At 31.7% G+C, this 21,535-nt stretch overlaps 3 protein-coding genes across 10 annotated transcripts in view; 1 reads left to right on the forward strand and 2 right to left on the reverse strand.

The window, feature by feature from the left end:
* The window catches only part of LOC149476858 (uncharacterized), a 29,842-nt gene extending 19,433 nt beyond the window's left edge, over nucleotides 1–10,409 (reverse strand). For 3 of the 6 annotated variants that reach the window (XM_089711146.1, XM_089711145.1, XM_089711144.1), the window contains exons 1-3: nucleotides 10,134–10,409; nucleotides 9,541–9,683; nucleotides 3,219–3,574 (exon numbers count right to left, since the gene is read on the reverse strand). In XM_089711146.1, the coding sequence (XP_089567272.1) occupies nucleotides 3,219–3,574; nucleotides 9,541–9,683; nucleotides 10,134–10,225 (591 nt within the window). In that variant the 5' untranslated portion in view covers nucleotides 10,226–10,409. Of the gene's footprint in view, nucleotides 1–3,218; nucleotides 3,575–4,213; nucleotides 4,307–9,540; nucleotides 9,684–10,133 lie in introns of those variants that run through there. The other 3 variants (XM_089711143.1, XM_089711147.1, XM_089711148.1) reach the window with 3 other exon arrangements.
* A 235-nt stretch (nucleotides 10,410–10,644) lies between these two features.
* Nucleotides 10,645–11,186, forward strand: RpL28 (ribosomal protein L28). Its single transcript, XM_089711334.1, has one exon. The coding sequence runs from the start codon at nucleotides 10,722–10,724 to the stop codon at nucleotides 11,145–11,147; it is 426 nt and encodes a 141-aa protein (XP_089567460.1). The 5' UTR covers nucleotides 10,645–10,721; the 3' UTR covers nucleotides 11,148–11,186.
* Nucleotides 11,187–12,275: 1,089 nt separating this feature from the next.
* On the reverse strand, nucleotides 12,276–20,709 carry ktub (Tub domain-containing protein ktub). 3 transcript variants are annotated; one of them, XM_089711294.1, is made up of 8 exons: nucleotides 20,524–20,709; nucleotides 20,308–20,431; nucleotides 20,098–20,187; nucleotides 18,198–18,379; nucleotides 17,583–17,766; nucleotides 16,342–16,541; nucleotides 15,483–15,889; nucleotides 12,276–15,242 (listed from the first exon to the last, which is right to left on the reverse strand). In XM_089711294.1, exons 1-7 carry the CDS (start codon nucleotides 20,563–20,565, stop codon nucleotides 15,485–15,487), a joined length of 1,227 nt encoding a protein of 408 aa, XP_089567420.1. In that variant the 5' UTR covers nucleotides 20,566–20,709; the 3' UTR covers nucleotides 12,276–15,242; nucleotides 15,483–15,484. The 3 variants fall into 3 exon arrangements, 2 of the variants coding, with proteins under 2 accessions (XP_089567420.1, XP_089567419.1); XR_016317732.1 differs by having other exon boundaries at nucleotides 15,229–15,308; nucleotides 15,340–15,889; XM_089711293.1 differs by having other exon boundaries at nucleotides 15,228–15,889.
* Between the last annotated feature and the right edge of the window lie 826 nt (nucleotides 20,710–21,535).

Consider the following 21,535-nt stretch of genomic DNA (forward strand, 5'->3'; position numbering starts at 1 on the left):
AGGCTGTTGTATATTTTTCCTTAATAGCAGAGACTTGAACAACCCTACCTAATGTTTGAGTTAAATCACCATTATTTGCTTCACTATACCTTGTTTATTTACAGCAATTACAATAACCTCTTCACATACACTACTTCACATAACACTTCCGTATTGAATACGCCATCAATGTATCACAAACATTCAAACTTGAAAGTAAATATGAGTTGGAACATTGAGTGTTGTAGTGTTGACTTTAACCACACTTAGCTAAACAATAATTGCCCTGTAGAATATAAAATAATGTACTGTGTATCATGAAGAACTTGTAAATACGTCTCTAAATACTGCTCTCATTCATGTAAAATGTTATACTTTTACCGTATGTGAATTAGGCGAATAATTTTGTGACTTCTCTAAAGCAAATAGAAAAATAATTGCTACGTTTTGAATCTCACGAGTGCACTCGAAAAAGTGTGTCGTGATGAAAGGTCAAGCTTCAAACAGAATAAGACAGAGGAATATTTTAAATTCTCTTTGAACACGAAGAAATATTCTTCATATTTCTGAATACGAAATAATGTACGTAATCTTTAGTATTAGATAATGAATGTATGAATGAATAAATGCTTTATAATATAAACCAAAGTAAAGAAATAACATAAAATTAAATACACACACCTTGCACAATTTAGGCGACCGTCTACAGAGCCATATTATTGTTTAACAAAAAACTATACCGCCTTCGAAATTGTCAGAACTGTAAAAAATTTAGTTGGACCAACTAGAACACACCATCTTTGAAATGAGAAAAGAAGTTCACCAACCCAAGAGACCCAAAAAAAAATGCATTTCACGTAAATGAGAACGTCCTCCTATTTTTGAAGTCGGTTATACATATATTCATATTAACAGAAAAACTTCAACAATTAGCATCACAGCTAAATGTAGACCGAGTGCACCCACCTGCAATGTCCTAGATGTTATAAATAGTCTGAATAGATATCGCAAATTTACGCAATGGAATAGATTAGTGAGGGCCAAATATAAATGTAAATGCCTAAAATGAAACGAATAAGGCAAGTTTAGATTATTATTAATCAACGAAATAAAATAAGTTAATTGCCATAAGACCATACCACTTTATGATCTTACTAGCTGCTCCGCGCGGTTTCACCCCCGTGGCTCCACTCCTGTTGCCCGTAGCGTGATGAAATATAGCCTATAACCTTCCTCGATAAATGGGCTATCTAACACCGAAAGAATTTTTCAAATCGGACCAGTAGTTCCCGAGATTAGTGCGTTCAAACAAACAAACAAACAAACAAACTCTTCAGCTTTATAATATTAGTATAGATTTAAATATTATTAAGAGAGCTCTAGTTAAGTATAGGCAAACATAATGCATGATAAATAAATGTGAGATAGGTTTAATAATTATTATTAATTATAATATATTGTGATTTTAAGGGCGTATTTGCTAAAACTATAATTTTGCAGTACTACTTTTGTGCAATTTTTATCATTATACTACACGTATTGCGATTTAAAGAATATTTTACAAAAAAATATTTCACTGCGAAATTGCACAATTATATTATATTAAGTATTTAATTTTAAATCCAAGTGAAACTAAAAATTAAATTAATATTAATTCATTAACTAGATTAAATTAATATTAATTCATTTAACAATTACCGGCACGGGGTAAAACAGCAAGCATCAACTTACGAGGGTAATTAGGAAAATTACAGTTTTTCACGATAAAGGCTTTCTCAAGTTACGGAGGTGTTAACTTTCAGGAGTAATTACTTACTTGAAAATGGGTATTACATTATCTTTAAATAACGTCGTAAGGTTAAAGCAAGCACCTAAGGGCTAAGATTCATAAAGAAAGTACATCCTAGAAAAAAGGAATAAAAGCCTAGCCTGTTGACTCAGGAAAAAATGAAGCTTTCTAATAGTGAAAAAAAAATATTGAAATCGGTCTAGTCGTTTTGCGTGAAAACCTTACAAACGTACATACAAAAGCACAAAAGTTTGATCCTTATTGTTTTAAAAGTTTGATACTTATTACTTAATTTAGGATAACGATTAAAACAAAGATTTAATCGTTATCCTACATTATCTATGCAGATCGCCCACACCCAAAGGAGGTAGCTATAAAAAGACCAGCCGAGTGTAACGGTAACCTATAAAGTATAGAAGTATAGACAGACCAATCGAGCGTAACATTTACGCGAGAGGACTTAAGAAACCATATTATGTGTTTATGTCATCAGTGTAATTAAAGGTATTTAGCTTCTTGTCATTAAGATATTAATAGGTTTGCTTGAGTTGTTAGAACAGGTGGGTTTAGAAAGAAATAAACGCAACACCACAACGGAGTTCATAACATATTGCAAAGTTAAGAAAATAGGGCATCATTTTCAACTATTGTCTACCTTTAAAGTATATGCATTTTTTTATACTCAGCTCTCTTTTATGATGTTCGTCCGAACTTAAGATCTTCAAATAAATCTATGTTTCATTTCCGCGTAGGTATTTCTAATTTTATCAGCGCGTTTTTATCACTGTTATAGCTATTTATTCGGGACAGTCTACTAAAATGTACAATGAATAAATTAATGATTTTTTCTCGCACACTAATATGTATATAAATTTACAAAACAAGAGCGATATAAGTAATAACATTTACAGAGGGCGATCTTATCGCTGTAAGCTATTTCTGCCAGAAAATCCGTAAAAAAGGATAGCATATATTGGTAAGTATGGATAGTGTCTACAATCAATTTCATTAGCACCACTCGCGATATTATATGCAAATGGACTGATTTCATTAAAGGAAAGTTGTGAATAAATCAAACTCTTCAAATAAGTGGATTTATTAATCAATTGCATTGTAATTAACTACAATAAGCGATCGTTCTTTATTTAGTAGCAAGCTTATTAGGTTTACAAACCCAAAAAGGCTCTGGTCGATTGAGTTATATAGGAAAAAAAAGTTCCTTTTTGCTATAGGTACTACATGACATCAGACCTAGAGCTAATTACCAAATCGGGGATATTCTAAATGGCCTCTAAAACCGTTAGGAAAGAGAATGTTTAAATAAAACCAAGAATAAAACTTTACCTCATATCAAGCCATGTCTTTTAACAACCGCGCCATGTAATGTTACGTCATTCCATGTAGTGTCCTGTCAAATAATATCATTGTCAAGCCATATAACTAATCTTACCTGCGGATCATCATCAGGCGCTTGACTCCGCCGCTTCATAGCAAACTCCTTGACCACGTGACTGTTATCCGTATTGACATCTACATTGAACGTCTTCAGCCTCAACATGGGACTGATCGGACCTAATGGATTGCTGTACTTGTTGTACGTGAGGTATTTGGTCTGATTCATATTGTTGGTCTGGTTCATATTATTGGTCTGGTTGAGGGATTGGTGCGGTGACATAGACGGTGGGTTCGATGTCACTTCTACTATGCTCTGTATGCTTGGTCGCTGCGGCCGCCGTTTTGGCCTCACGTAGGTTCGCGAGTCGAATTTGTGCCTGTCTGGCGTTGCAATGTCGTCCGCTTCCACATCTGTAAAAAATGGTCTGTTATTTTTCTGGCAGTAATATATGCTGTATTGTAATATTTCAAGAGAGAGTACGTTCTGCAAGAGGAATTTATTTCATAGGGCGTTAGAATCTATGTCTTCTGCTGTTACCTGCTGCTGTTAAGTTAATTTTCATATTCGTAGAGATTTTAAAATTAGCGTAAAATAAACTATTCCGCTGATTTTGTAATTAATAGCATGTATGCATCATCGTACGCCTCTTATCGCCGTCTATTTATAATTTTAACATATACAAGGATATGCACTCACTGCTGTATTCAAGTTCGTATAGAGTATGTGTAATTAGAATACTATCGTAAATTAACAAAGACATTATTGTATTGCATTTAAGCATACATTCATTTCCTAACAAAAATATTAAATACTTTTACCAGTTTCATTGCTTAACTAGGATTGAAGGTAGATTTCGTTGTTCGTGATTAGCATATTAGATTCAAATGTTAACATTGTGATAAGTGACCAATTTTATCCTATGGAATATAATTTACTTTCCCCCCTTTTACTCTCAACAATATCCCTTAACCATTGTCAGGATATCGGCTATCTGCATTAATAAATACAAACCGATTGCAGTAAGTTAGTCATGAAACTAACGTATTTACACATAGGATGTGTTATCTACTTCCCATAATAGAACACCTACACTAATCATGTTTTCCTATCGCTAACCTAATCATATAATTATATATCCTAGAAATTGTTAATAGAGTATGCCTATTCATTACTTGAGAATGGCTAGACACTAGTCTATTACAAACGTAGTGGCATCCTTATAAGCTATTGCTAACAATTATTCTCACAATAAGAACGTTTATCAGGAAATCCTGTTCCGAGTTTTGTCTTCGTCGATGTAACGTATTAATTGCCTGATCGACGTATTGCAAGTGACAACTAAATATTTATATAGATGGCGGCGGAAGATAACTGCACGAAGGGTGAACGCACCCATTAAACCTACCTCCAACGAGCATGCAATTAAGATACAGATTTGTTCCTAAAACCCAGATTATAAGACATAATTTCGTGTGAAGATTACACTATAGAGGTGTAAATTCATACGGTGTGATAGCTATAAAGCTTAATTGACATGAACGCTGATTAACTGGCGTATGTTTAAAAGATCCGTGTTAAGAGATTAAGAAGACAATCATTAAATGTAACATCATAAGGTATTGTTCTATTCATGATTGAAGATAATTTCCATGTAATAAATTGAAAATAAGTTTTATATTTACTTTATGTTATTAAATAAATTTATAGGTGTAACAGATTAATTTCATTCAAGTTAAATAACCCATAGCTAATCCGAGTAAAAAAAGAAAATTCGATTACACACAGCGCCTATCCACATAAGAACATAGCGACATCCAAATACTGTACACTCCATAAAAAATGTAGACCAACATGCATCGACCACAAATTGCAATCGGAACTCCTTATCAAGTTTATGATTTGACAAGCATCACGTCCGTTGGTCTATTAAACGTACTATCTAATAAAATAGCGGGAAAATAAACATTATGTCATGTTTTATAGAAAAATTGGGACTTTCGTTCAAAAAAGTTACTGTGCTACTTATAACGACTCTAGTAACTACTGGCAACTGGCAAAACTTTACACGACATTTAAGTATTTGAGAATTGAGATGATGAACTTATCTTTAAGAACCTACGTGGTATTTCTACAACAAAAACGTAACATTATGACTATGGATTTCCTTGCTGATTTTTCTCAGTAGAATCGATATTCCGAATCGAGAAATTCATAAAGCATTGCAAAAGTTTACAGAAATCAAAATCGTAACTTTTAGCAGGTATAAGGTACTTTACATATGAGGTTCTTTTACCCTAACATATATTTATTACAAACCCTCTGTAGGAGAATAAATTGATTTCCATAACTAGAACAACGCTTATATAGTTGGACGTGATAAAAACCACTTGTAAACCGATATACGTATAGAAAGTGAAATTAGTCATATCGTATGCTAAACTCTACGTGGGCCAACTAATACGTAGGTGACCAGCATTTGTATTCAACGTTTCGAGCAGCACCAATTTAATCTAATACGGTATGAAAGGAGTCCTTTGAAATTTTATTTCTGAATTATGTATAGTAAAGATAAATGATGGTCATGATTTCATTTTATTTTTTGTTCAATTTTATACCTGTTTATATTTGGAAAAAGTGCAAGTCGTATTACTTTTCAACCGTATAAATATAGTGGAAGAAATGTCTCATAGAAATGGCTACACATATTTTCTTAAAAAAGATATTATTCTTATTTCTTGTTGCTCCCAATTATTACAAAAATTCGGGGTAAAGTAAAATTATAATAAAAAGATCGTGTTTTTCACTCGGTACAGTTCCCACGCTCGTAGATTTGAATAATTGGATGATACTTAAGGCGTTACCCGGCAATTTCGACTATGTTCAACCTCTATAAAGTCTGGTACAACATAAAGCACAATACCGAAAAAAATATATAAAATAGGATGGTCTTTGATCTTTAATTGCTCGCGAGGACTTTTTTCCAAAGTTAATAGATTTCTAGAAAAAAAATGTGCCGTGGTCATCGATTTTTCCGCAAATACTCTATAAACTTCGTAACCTGCTGACTTAGAGCTCTGAAAATTTTATGTTTAATAAATTATCAGTTACACAACAGTCCCTGACGAGGATATTTTGTTTCACTGATTAGTATCTTTTTAAATACAAAATGCGAGGAAAAAAGAAGGTGCAGCGGGAGAGGTTTGAGATCCGTCAAGTATGGTCAAGGTTATTAGCGCATGTATAAGCCTTAAATATAACTGTATCAATTGAAATACTACTCAAATAAATTGATACCGTTATACTTTACTATAAATAAATCTCATTGTTAGTTCCACCTGTCTACCTGTACACTACATTATATTTTATAAGTTTCCATCTATACTTAGTAGCGGTTTTACAATGTAGAGAGTTTTCATATAAAAACTTAAAACATTTCTATAGTTCAACACAATGCAATCGATCATATTTATTTACGGCGTACTCCTGTATGAGCCATCAGCCATGCCATCACACACTCGGTCAAGCGCGAAGGTCGTTGGTCGCAGATAAAGCTACCAACAATCTCTTAATGCTAAACGTTTGTCAATGTACCGTAACGGTTTAGTGGGTCGAGATTCGAGATTTGGTGTGGGCTTTTGCGAGAAATTGGATTACGTGCAGAACAATGACAGTTAATTACCAAAATGGAATCGTTGAGAAAAACCGCTTCTTCACGACGTTTAGCCGATTTAAAATCACGTGTCTCCAACTCTTCAGGTGGGTAATTACTAATTAGAGACAATTGTTTCGTCGTACAAAATGTTGAAAAGACAGCAAATTTCTTGGTCTGACCGTGACCTCGCTGGTCTAGTATTAGAGGGCAAATTAGAATGAATGGTTCGTTTTAAATATGCTGAATTTAACAGTTATAAGACGGCACGGATGAGATAAAAATTGACAAACAAGACAAGCAAGTGTCTGTCTTCCTAAATAAACAATCTTATATCTTACAAAGGATGCCTGATAAGCCGATCTCACATATCCTTGTATGGATGAACATTCGCTAGAGTCGCAAAATATACGGAAGTACTGTTAGTTTTAACGACCTTTTTACGTGTATCAAACTAGGCGCCAGATAACAAGATTTTGTTGCAGAATTTTTGCTGAAAAAGAATATCGCATATACCTACCTACATCGCTGTTTAAAAACATGTCGTATTGTCGTGTGCACAATTGTTTTATGGCTACGGAGCAAAACATCTTGAAACTAGGTATGCGATCAAACAATAGCAAAACCGGATGCATATAAGAATAATTCTTGTAGGAATCATATTCTTGAGAAAACACTCGTACAACCGGTTCATTTCCTCACAGCTTCCTACATCTTTTTGCCTTGATCACAAAAATATACTCTTAATGAAACGTAATTTCTACCGTATTGTGGGTATTAATTTTAAGAGCATCTAACAAATATATCAGCAAATTTACAAGGTCGAAATAAGATTAGAAAATACATAATGGTGGTTCTCTATGTGAAAAAATTAATAACAGTCGACATTAAACAACGAACCTAGAAATTTCCGGGATATTATTAGACTTAAATGCACAGATACGATATGTAGAAATCGCAAAAGCAGGTAACACATAAAAAGAAAACTCCTTTGACTCAGCCTTTTGTGTGAGTTACGAAATAATAAAACATAGCACCTACACAAGTTCGTTAAAGTTCATTTTATTTTGCAATTTATTTGTAAAACCTTTGCATTATAAAATATAAATTACGCTACGGCCTACGACATATAAAGTTACTAAAATGTTATATATCTTAAAATAGTTCTAGGACATGAAGTGATATTAAAAAACTATTTGTGATCATAAAAATCATGGGGATCTGTATTAAAAAATGAGACCAAGCATTAAATGCACATTGGCTCAATTGAAAGATTGCTATGGCATTGAAATCATATAGATTTATTTGAAGTAATGTTAATTCACAGGTTAAATAGTGCTAAATCAAAGTAAGAAAAAAGTAATGGCTTATTTATACAAGTTTCAGGGTTATATTTAACTAGCTATTTACAGTTCACTTTAGTTCATACTTTATGAGTATAATTTTATTTATTTTGCTAACACTTGCTTGCTTGAAAATGCGGCTGCAGTTATAAAAAATAAAATTAAAATTAGTACTATAACTTCCTTTTTAACTGATTTTTATTTTTATTCTGTCCTAGTTTCAATTTAAATTGAACATGTAATACAAACTTAAATTTAATAACAATTGATATTCTTAAAATTAAGATATTAAGTGATAACATTGTATGAACAATCATTGTAAATATTTTATCAATGCTTATCAGTCATTGTACGTTAATTATGTTAATTCCGTCATATATGTAGTACATAAATGCATCCGCATGTATATACAAAATTTGGAAAATTTTTGATTGATTTTTAAGTACATTACATTACATCTTTAGCCTTTAGGCAAATATAAATTAGAGTGAAATGCATGCATTAATCTATATTAATATTGTAAAGCTGAAGAGTTTGTTTGTTTGAACACACTAACCTCAGGAACTACTGGTTTGATTTGTAAAATTATTTTCGTGTTAGATAGCCCATTTATCAAGCATGGCTATATTATATCATTACCCTAAGACTAACAGGAGCAGAGTACTGCGGGTAAAATCACAGGGCACAACTAGTGATCCATATGCATTACTATTTATATTTGATATTAATTTTTTCATACTTTGCTTAATTTTAGATAAACAATATTGTAAGTTATCACTTAAAGTTGCAATTCAACACTTTATGATACGCTGAAACTTGATTCCCGTTTGTAACTATATTCATATTTCTAGATTGTAATTCTATATTGCATTAGCTTCTCAAATTACTGGTGCAATACATTACAGCTTTGAGTGCAATATGGAAAAATAATTTTAATTCTCGTAAAGAATAAATAGACAATAAATTAATTAATTTATATATTAAAAATAGACAAACATAGTACTTCAATTATTTTAATTCATTTTAGGCAAAGTTTTGACTATTTCGAAGAAATACAAAATGATTCATTCTATAACTTTTTATAAAAAAAAACATATAAATATAATTTAATTCATGAGTGTTTCATTCCAGAATCATTGAAAAGAATCAATATATCCTACTATGGTCATAAAGCCAAAATTTATGAAAGTGTGTGTTTCTTTCACATTGCTGATCCGATTTTAGTGATATTCAGCATAGCGATAGACAACCATTTAGACTCCTGATTAGTATATTGAAAATACTATTATCTTAGAACTGTTTGAGTCATGCAGTGGGCTTAGTTCATATAAATAATAAATAAACAAGTTCATAGTAAATCCTATTAGAAATTAATATTACTTACTCTTAAGCACATTATCCAATATAGCATATAATTCTTTCTCCGTATTAAGATATTCTTCATCTTCATTGACTGGCCAATCACATGATAATTTGAATTCTATTATATCTACTTTCTGACCAGAGTCTTCTGGCAATGTGCACAACCTAATAAAATAAAAATCGAATATTCATAAAATATACAAAGAAAACATTTGTATGACTGCTGGTGAATTTATTACATTCAGGTGAAATTGAAGCCAAAATTATAGGTAGATAATCCCAATAAGAGGGATTACAGGTTCATAAACAATTGGACATATCAAAAATATTTATTGATAAATTTGTATAAGGATGTAGAAAAGATAAACAAGATTAATTGTTGTTTAATAACTATAAAAATATTTCAAGGCGTGTCACTTTAATAATTTAAATGGTTTTCGATAATAACTGTTATTACAAACTATTTCAAATAACAAAAATTAACGTAAAAATATAAACAGGTGTAGACATGTCACTCAAGTTTTTTTGCTGGTTATGTAGTTATGTACTAGATCTTGGAAATGTGGCTTAAGCATAATAATTTTGGTATATTTTTTACAAAAACATACAACTTACCATGTCTGTTCATCAGAAAAATCAAACGATTCCACGTCAATCAGATCAAAATCGATCATATCTTTGTTTATATTTTGATCAATCTGATTCATAATACCAAAAAAGTGAAAACATTAATTTGGCACTTTTCAGTACTTTTCACAAATCACATAAGAAATTTACACAAAAGCTACATTTACTACTATCAATACTGAATAAATATAGAAAAAAATTGGGTAATAATATCAGAATCAATCAGACAAGTTTAGTTTGGAATTTGACATATTACCGAAGTGCCAAAAAATGACGATAAAACGGTAAATTCCATAGACTATAATTGAAAAGAGTTGATCAATTTTTTTTAAAGTGCGAATAAATTCAATTAATAATTTTTAGTCGTAAATTCTAATATTTTTTTATAAAATGTGTGTTTATTTTATAATTAAATAAATTTCACTCTATAAAATAGTTTTGCAATCTATGGTAAGATATTGACGTGCAAATAGCAACACTTGCTGAGTCCACTGTCCAACTGTCAAAAATTCTTTCTCTTGTCTACGGACACGTCGTGAGCACGTTGTGAGTGGAATTTACGTGCAATTTACAAAAATGTCGGCGCATTTAAATTGGATGATCATCCGAAACAACAACGCTTTCCTTGTGAAAAAGCGTAACATCAAGAAACCTTTCAGTAAGGAACCCAACAATGTGACTAACCTTAACGCCTTCAGATTCAATGGTCTGATCCACAAGAAAGCCGTCGGCGTGGTTGAGAATGAAACCCCCGTCAGGAAGGGATTCACAATTGTGTACAAGAAGGCCAGAGCGACCAACAAGCCTGCCAAGAACCTCGTCAAGCGCCAATTCAAAGCTGGCGCTAGGAGATCGCTTTTCAAGGTAAAGAAGCTAATGAAAGCCAACAACTACCGCAAAGACCTTTGCAAAGCTACACTTCGACGTGCCTCAGCGATCCTTCGTTCCCAGCGGCCCATCAAGACGAAGAAACCCAAAGCCGCAGCTGCTAAGGCAGAATAAGTTTTGTAAATAAGTCCAATAAAAAGTAAAAAACCAAAACAGATTTTTATTTCAGGTTAACCTCATATTCTATCATCAAAGCACACTCATAAATAAGTAAAATCATGATTACCACTGTTTTATTATATTTTGAGAGATCAACCAACACATTTCTTTAGGTTTTTAAGTATTTTAGTCATCAATTGTCAGTAAAACTGCTAGTTGAATGGAAAATTGCAAAAAATAATTTGAAAGTTGCAAGTTTGTTCCATCGTAGACCGTACCTTAGCTTACCATCAGGTAAGATTGTGGTCAAATGCTCCCATTGACGTAAAAAATGCTTCAATATAATTTAACATTCTATTCCAAATATAGCATTCCATGTGGTATTTATTTATTAATTTTTTGTTTGTGGTGGTGCTCTCCAATGAAAAACAAAACATCTAGACAACTTATTTATTGAAAACAAATCTTGATCTGTAATAAACCAGCATATTTGTGCAAATATGTACATTTTAAAGTACAAATTTTGCAGTGTAGCCTCACACATGATTCTTAGTTTTTGTAAAATAAACCTAAATAAATGCTTATTATAAAATTATACATTAGTTTAATTCATTTCTGCAAATGAAAAATTTATAGGTACATCGTCTTAATTACAATTTATGGATTTCACATATTAAATAATACAATACTAATAATTTGTAACGTTATTGTATATTTCATAATAAGTTAAAGAGTCTGTATACAGTTTCAATCATGATGCCGATACTACATTAAAATTTAATGTATTTAATACAAATGTAATTCCAAATCATATCTAAGAAAGATATGCAAAATCACATGAGAATAACACTGCAACTGGATTCAATTTCTAGTACAATTTAAGATTATACAAAACATGTAGTTTAACATATTTTTCCTGGAATATAACAGTTACAATTACTTTAAAACTAAGTCCTAACACCTCACTTACTATAACTTGACCGCAACCGCTGCAGCTGTACCGCTGTAAAAGTATGTGCGAGGCGGGGGAGAGTACCGATCGTTCCGTTTCTTTCTAACTTCTAAGGGCGCTTGTGCACTACAAGGAATTTTACTGTCCAGCATTCCGATTTTTTACGGTCCGGTGTGGCATGAAAAATCAAAAAAACCGATGAATTGGCTTGTGCACCTGTCCGTCTTTACTCGGATCAGTGCGGTACAGTTCAAGGAAGTTTGGCGGACACAAAAAACCATCCGGAATAGGGAAAAGTGAAATGTCGGACAGTAAAATTACGTATAGTGCACAAGCTAGTATTTAGATTAATGGCGTGCCATACCGGACCGTAAAAAATCGGAATGCCGGACAGTAAAATTCCTTGTAGTATACAAACGCCCTAACTCATGCTCTTTCTTACCCAGTCCCCGCCTCACCGCACATACTAGGGCGCGGTACAGCGGTTGCGGTCAAACTATAGGTAAGAATACTAAAAAAAATGTGATTAGAAGTGGTTAAAAAGCTTCAGGTACAAAATACACAATACACATGGAAATAAAGGCACAAACATTTATCCTACTGTCATAAAGGCACAATACACCAATTTTATTTATTCGTATTCGATTATGTATTATGATTAAAATAATTAAAAAACACATCTAACATTTTTATGCCATTTAGTTACATATTATTACACTCAGATCAATTTTTTGGTTGATCTGAGCAATGGCCAATGACATTAATTTATTTTAATACCATAAATTGCTGCAGATTGAACATCGTTAAACTCTTACAATAGTATTTATGTGCAGACAATATTTTTCTTCACGAAATCAACAAAACTATTTCGTTACTTAGTAGTGATAAGTGTTCATCGAAGTTAATATTACATTCTAAACTTATGCCTTACAATTATTACTGACTGTGCACAAATACAAATATCACGTCTAAAAAAAGCTCGTTTAACGCTTTAAACATTAGACTATTTATTTATAATACATTTTATTAAAATTCCTTTTATGTTTTCTAAACACATAATCTACATAGGCACATTTAATAAAAAAACATTTGGTAGCGCCTAAAATAATACATACCTACTATAAATTTAAGAAGTTACGAAAATCTTTATTTAAATTATGTATTAGGTAGGTAATACTTCAGTGTTATTATTTTTGGTGCCACCAATATAAGAAGCTTAAGATAGGCAGTACATTTAAATATAATGTAGTGGTATTGTCAAAGTATAAGAGCTTAAAAAATATTAGTAATAATACTGTGATAGGCATTAGTGAGTAATTATGAAGTATTTTAGAGAGGAGATGGAGGTAGCATTGCATTAAAACTCACATATTTTTTTATAGATAGAATAAGACCAAACTGAGATCAAATCGATCATTCGTATTAAAAGAGTCAAATAATTAAACACCAATAATATTGTATTTAAAAATTGCAAACGTCCGCTCCTAAGTGGCGCTTTATCTTCTTTTTCACTCTCACGCATAAACATATCGCCGTCTCGTGTAACATTTATAATATAAAATATTAGCCAAATACATATTTTGTTTAAAAAAAATGCTGTGCACCTAAAAAAATGCCGTGCACCGCATAAAACAAGGCATTTTTGACACAAATACATAAATAAAAGGATTTACGCGCCCGCGCCTAAGTTTATCCAGCGTGAGAGCGTGCCTAACTGTATGCGAGTCAGGCAAATACCTGACTTTCATATTATACGAAGAGACAATACAACATATAGCTATACCTTAAAAACATATTCGCAAATCAATAATTTTGAATTTTATATTATCTTGGACAGGCTAACTTGTTTTTTTAGAATAATCGTTTATACAATATTATGCTCTGTAATATTTTATAGTATATTTCGCCTTAAAACATAAATAAAAAATTCAATACTACCTACTTCTACAATGTTTAGTTTATAATTAAATTGAAAAATGCTTTTTAATATTTGGTCGTAATAAATCATTTTAATAATTGACGTTATTTAAAATGATGTGTTTAAAATTCATATGTAAAGTTTATTTTTTTAAATGGTGAGAATAATGTATTGTATATTTAAATTCGCATATTTAGTGCTAAAAGTGTATAATATTATCATGTCTTAAGTTGTGGTAAAATTCTTTAATTTAATTATTTTAATTTCTAAATTTTATTGTGCGTTTAAAACAAACCTAATTTATAAATAATACTAATAAAAAGAGAATGACTAGAGCAACGAAAATTGTACAAAACATTTCATTACCTAATTACTAATTTAAAATAAATGCAAAAAAAGTTATAATCTAATTAAATATTTTGTGACATGGCAAGAAATCAGGCTTGCTTGTTGCTCAATGGCTAAGTATCTGTAAAATAATTGTTGAAATACCTACAAATAATAAATAAACCTACATTACACACATATATATATAATACTATATGAAATTAAATTAAACAATATAATAACTACATAAGTATGCATTGAATAATTAATGTAATAATGTTACCAGTGTATGAAATATGTCACATACATATAATATTTGAATAATTATTATAAATTCATAACGTTTAAATTATTATGACTTTTGGACCATGATTATCTATCTACATTCAATAACTATAAATATTACATTCGATCTTTACGTCGATAAACAGTGTTCACAACACAATAATGAATCAAAGCACCAAAGTAAATTAAATAGTGTGCGTTTAAAACAATTTATATCATGATTACGTATAATGAGAAGTACCAATGTCATTCACAATATTTTAAATATGTATTTGTATACCAATAACAAAAAATGTGGAATGCAAATAACTATGTTAAATAAATTAATACCTAATGGTTAGTATTTCACTTGGATCATTTTATATTACGAAATTAATATTACATATATTCCACCCCTATTTATGTTAGTTTTGTAATTGAATAAGACATATTAAATGAATTATTAAAAAAATATTTTGAGGTTATGTTAATGCGTCATACTTTTATTTCAACATAAAGCGACAAATAATATAAATACCTAGTTACTATCGGAAATTAATTCATTGCAATTTGTCTATAAAACACTCCAAGTGAAGATCAACTTAACTAATTGTAAAGTGCTCTATTCTACACACCAAGAAGCTTATATCTAATACACTGGAGATTGCACTATGACCATTAAATTGTAACAAGAAAATATGACGTTGAATGACGCCTGTATGTTTTTTATCCCTTTCACACCTAACTTGGCAAGTGGGTGTGAAAGGGATAAAAAAACATACAGGCGTCATTCAACGTCATATTTTCTTGTTACAAGTTAATGGTCATAGTGCAATCTCCAGTGTATTAGATATAAGCTTCTTGCTACACACCAATTCCTTCAACAAACATTTATTCACATGCCAATTTGCTATCAAACGAACTGAGTGCTATACCAAACGCTTGTAACGCACATAATGGATATCTAAAATCCATAGTAAACACATCCTCGGATATCCTACCAAATTGCATGACAACATAATCTGGTTCCGAATCGTGTACAATTTGGAAGTTCTTCACACTTGCCTGGGTTACTCTGCCGTGAAAGTTGAGCACGTATGATTGTGTTTCATCGTTCCATACTGGTGTTTTATTATGTAATACGACGATATCATCGAAGTTTTGGCTTTTCCATCGCTCTAATAGTGTTTCGCTATCATCTTGCGGTGCGATTGTGACTCGCTGTCGGTCTGGCGTCATTCCCGGTAATATGACAGTCATCTTTCTTGGTCCTTTGAAGCCGAGTACATTTGTGTCCTGTAAATTATTTTCCTCACATAAAAAGATAATAAGTTAAGTATAAGACTTTGTACCATGCAAAACATAACAATAGCGGTTAAACTGCATTTATTTGTAAGTTTTTTGTGACGTAAATTAAAACAATCCTAATTTTCACATGCCCTAACATCTAACAAACAAAACCTTCTATACTTTTATATCATTAGTCACTTGCACTTCAAATTTTATACAAAAAAAAAACAATATTTTCACGACTTTTCCTTAAACCATCATTTTTAATTAAACAAAACTTTATTTAAAAAAAAAGTCGGGTTGCACTCCGGGAGTGCTGGTAGATGTGAAAACTTGATTATTAACGTTGAGCATGTTTGATAACCATCCGTCTTACGCTTTTTCGATCAGGTCACGTGTCCTGACGCGAGTTTAAGATACCCAACGCCGCTAAAGAAGTTTTCACTTCAAAAACTTACATAAACCACAGCAGCGAGCTCATGCCTAGTTGGATCTCTAGAACTCTTTCGCCAAGCTTTCCCACTATCGTACACTGTGAATGCCGTTCCCAATAGATTGGACCTCAGTTTGCCCGCAAAGCTGTCAGCTTGCCGAGTTAATTCAGTTGGATCTGTTGATATGAGGTAATTCGACGTGGTCGACTTCTTTCGTTTGCGACCTGGAATATAGTTTAGATTTTGATTAATCAGTATAAAAAAAATAGGTTTTTATTGTAATAACTAAATTATAAAACTGAGTTTGTTTCTTTGCTAAAGTCCGGTCGCGGAGCAGAAAGAATTTCGTACAATGACCTCTTTACCTACTGACAGTGGTCACAAACATTTTTGAATGAAGTGCAGTTTACATGAAATATTTGGAGGAGAAAATGTTCATTTATTATTCAATTCATTTACAATACTTATTAGTTATTTACATTTTAACTTTTTCAATAACCACGATATATTATATAAAAAATGTGTGCGTGTACACACATAAGAAATGAAACTTCTTTATGACCTTATTTTTCAAAAAATAATTTACTATGTACAATATTACAGAAATACGTTAGTCTAACACGCGATTTCGACTTAGGCGGATTTTGATTGGACATAAAGAGTTTGAGGTTTATTCTTATAAATTTTGAATTCACAAAATCATAATTGAACACCTGACACCAATCAAGCAAACACAAACCTTACGCTCTCAGGTTAAAGGTTTACAATCCCTAAGGACGGCGGTCATTGCACCTGTGCGAGCAAGACACATTATATTTACGCGGGAGTGACAGTGACAGGTAATAACAGGTTAATGTACGAAATTCTTCCTGCTCCGCGACCGGACTTTAGTAGATAAATTATTTTATTTATCATCGAAGCGATAGTCTATCTATACTATCTATACTAATATTATAAAGAGGAAAGGTTTGTAATTATGTATGTATGTATGGTTTTCACGCATAAACTACTGGAACGATTTTGATGAAATTTGGCACAGACAATCTTTAGACCCTGAGAAAGAACATAGGCTACCTTTTATTGCGAAATATGTACCACGGGCGAAGCCGGGGCGGACCGCTAGTATATTATATAGCTATATCACGCTAGGACCAGTAGCAGCGGAGAAATGCGCGTAAATTCATTACACAGGCACAGCTAGTCAATGAATAATACAGATAAAATGTAGATATAGTAAATTTTTGTCTTAAGCAGTGTTATCTCACCTGCTAACAAAAACACTTTCTTGCCGTAATCCTTTTCGAGATGCAAGAAGTATGTAGGATACAATCCTCTATCCATCCCTTTCCTATCGCGTGCGATACGACATTTATACAATGTGCCATGTTTTGCAGGAGTCGTTACGAATGTCTCCACTGCACCTTCGACAGATCCTTCTATTTCTGCAGTCTAGAATAAAAAAACAATTTATTTATATACTTCAAATTTTTGTTATTAAGATTATGGATAAATACATACTGATAATTTTTGACTTAAACTTTACCTGTCTTATTTACTTAATTGTAGTGTAAAGACACAATTATTGGTATGGTTTAAATTCTACCTTGTCATTATAACAAAGCATATATTGGTTATAGGAAAGCCACATTAATGTACCATTACTTTTGTATTAATACAATACATTGTGGACTTGCAATCAATAATATTCATATACAACATTGTGTTATTTGAGCATTGTAATTATTAAAAATTTTATTATAAAAGGTGTCTGAATCTGATATCAAATTTTAGATGGCAAAAGAAACACTTCCATAACAATATATATGATAACAAGAAATGTATTGTGTTGTGTGTAAGTATCTATTTTTTTATTCAATTACCTGGCTCGGCGACTCGTCACGTCGCGGCCGGCCCTGCATCGGTGCGACAGCCGCGTCCGCACAAATATCGTCCACACTAGCGTCCCTACCAACACTGCACACGGGAACACTCTCTCCTTCCTCCCCGCTGCCTGAGGTCACGTCATCACCCACTGTTAGCACTTCTATCTGGTTACCTAGTTCTGGATAAATAAATAAATAAATAATAAATAAATATTATAGGACATTATTACACAAGTCGACCTAGTACAGTAAGCTCAATTAAGTCTTGTGTTGTGGGTACTAGGCGACGATAAATCTAATATTTAATACATAAAAGTGAATTCCCGTGTCCCCGTAGTGGGGTAGGGGGCAGATGCATTATTCATACATCTGTTTCACTGATCGATTTTTCTTTAGGGACAAGTAGGTGATCAGCCTTCTGTGTCCTGCCAGACCGAGACATTTTTTTTTTTCGTCTCCACCGGGAATCGAACCCAGGACCCCTCGGTTCTACGCTCACGCGTCAACCACTGTACCGAGGAGGCGGTCAATTTTATACATAATATTTTATACATGTAATTTAATACATACATATATAGATAATAACACCCAGACCCAAGAACAAATAATTGAGTTCATCACACAAATATTTGCCCTGACCGGGGATCGAATCGTCGGCTCAGTAGGCAGTTACTTTACCACTGCGCCAACCGCGTCGTCCGATTTAAATTAAGAAATTGTTTACGTTAAGATTGAAATATTATGATGGAGGTCATTTGTTAAGAGGTACAATGAATTGGAATATAGAGTACATAGAATTTTTATTTATGTATTTGGTACATAGTGGTGTTAGTTATATGTATGATGTTGCTTTTCCGACACTATAATATCAATTTATAAGCATTATCTTGTGTTTGCTTAAGAAATAAATGTTATAAAAAACCTGTTACTTCCCTATTGTCTGATCGTCTATTTTGTATAATCAGCGTTATATGAATAACACAATGTCAGAGTTCATTCAATAAAGACGCTATTGTTTTCAAATTCTACCTTGTTTTCAGAATGACTCAACAAAATCAATATTCTTCATTAGTCATTCAACCACATAGTCAATACTCATAACATTTAACTGATATGAATGCATATTATGTTCTGAGAAATAAGTGGATTATGTCATAAGATGAGAATTACCAAATCTTTTAAAAAATCATATTTATTGCCCAGATGATGTCTGTGGTCACATGTATTTTGGCATTCAAATTCACAATTACAGTAATAATGATTTATTTCATTTATAAAGTACCTTATTAAATTAAGACAGAGAGTTATTCGGATTGACTGACCAATTGATTAAATACAATCGCACCATATCATAAATATCTTTGTTAGATTGTCCTTATCTCTACCAATTTCTTAACCGAGATAATATCAATATTGACTTGAGAAAAAAAAATTCTACACCAGATGTGATCTGGATGGTTGTTTCCTTGGACAACCTTATCTACTGATATTTATATAAATATTTTTTTTGTGGTATCTTGCTAATATTAAAGAAGTTGTAGTTGAATATTTGTTACAGTTAATGAAATAATTGTTATGATATTTGTTAAAGTTAAATTATAGTATATAGGCTATCTTTTATCACAGAACCAAACGAGTGAAGCAACAGGAGCAAGAAAGAATATTAGATATATATATTGTAGGTACCTACTATATGTAAAAGTAGAAAACTATAATAACTACACTTCATAGCAGTTAGCACGTAACAACAAGAAGTAACAACAAAACACAATGCAGCACACTAGTTTTAGTTTGAGGATTGTAATATATAAAACTAACATGTTGAATATAAATAAAATATTACAAAAAATCATAGAAAAGCATTTTTTAAATTATGAGACCGATAGATATAACTTACCATCATATGTTGATATTCTATTGGTCTGCAGGGGTATAACTTGATCAGGGTTAACTGGAGACATAAGAAATTGCATCGGACCATCATAGCCTGTTATGAAAAAAATAAAATGCGTAACATAAAAAAATAATAATATGCGACAATCATGCATAAAACGGAAAATTGGAATGCACTCAGTAAGGAAGAGAAGGGTAAAATTTTATCGTGTACCATGTAATTCTCTAGAGCGGCTTCCAGATATAGGGCGCTTTGCAGAACCGACTCTCAAATCATTTGCTTGAACCAAACCTGAGTTCTGTCTCTTCTGTTTCATCTTCTGCTCCATTATCTGCCGCTAAAATAAATAATTTAATGATTTTTAGAAACGTAAAATGAAGGTTTCGATCTTAGAATTTGAATTAAAAAAAAATTGTATTTTGGACTTACTTGCTGTTCGATTTTTTGATCGCGAATATTTGTCGAAGCCATTGTCTTGTATTGTATTTCACTCGCTGAATTTATTCAAATGATTATATTATTGTTGACTCAGTTCATGCATATATGAGTTATTCATAAAAACATTTTTTTCAATTCAATTATATGTTTTTTGTTTATAAATCATCTTGCCTACCGTTGCTTGGAAATCGGTTGTCAAATTCTTTTTTTTTTCCTTTTTGAAACCGCAAATTGTACAGTGATATGGATACGAGACAATTTCGTCGTCGTTTTCGACCGACGCGACAGTTTTATTTTAAAACAATTCCCCTATTTTTATTTGCTCTTTGTAAATTGAAAATTTGGAATTGAAATTAAAGGATTTAGAAAATATCGCGTCTATAACTAGTTTTAATATTACGAAATGTATAATATTTTTGAATTTAGATTTTCATTATTATCTATGACCGCTACTTTCAACTGTATATTAAAAGTTGATTATAATTGTATATTATGATTAAAATATAGTACAACTATATAGAATCGTAGTACAAAAGCATCCAAAAGCACTTAACCGCTGATTATATAGTTTTTGAAATTTAAATTAAAGCGAAAGTCATAGCTCAACTTAGATCACATAATGATCAAAAGCAGTTATAGTAGCTTAACGACGTTTTAGGTATGCATTTTATTACAAAATAAAAAAAAAATCACAAAATGAAAATAAAAATACTAAATTACTTGGCTAAAAATTCGCTATGGTATGGTTAACGGCCGTCTTGTCCAGTAAAAAGTTAAAATTTTCAGATTATAAATGCTGAACTAAACGAGAAAAAGTGAATTTAAAAATAAATTATAACAGTTTCTGGGTAAAAACTATTATTTAGGTATATATAATTTAATTAAATGTCGATCGATGTATCTCACAATAATTATTCTAAGTGTCATAATTTTTTAAGAAATAACAATTTCCGTGTTTTTTCCATTTACTCGAAACTTACTTCGTGGGCTTAACGGCTTTCTA

The sequence above is a fragment of the Colias philodice genome, chromosome 26 (assembly GCF_061535455.1).
Source record: "Colias philodice isolate Cphi_HAF_F1 chromosome 26, ilColPhil1 Martin Lab GWU primary, whole genome shotgun sequence".
NCBI lineage: Eukaryota > Metazoa > Arthropoda > Insecta > Lepidoptera > Pieridae > Colias > Colias philodice.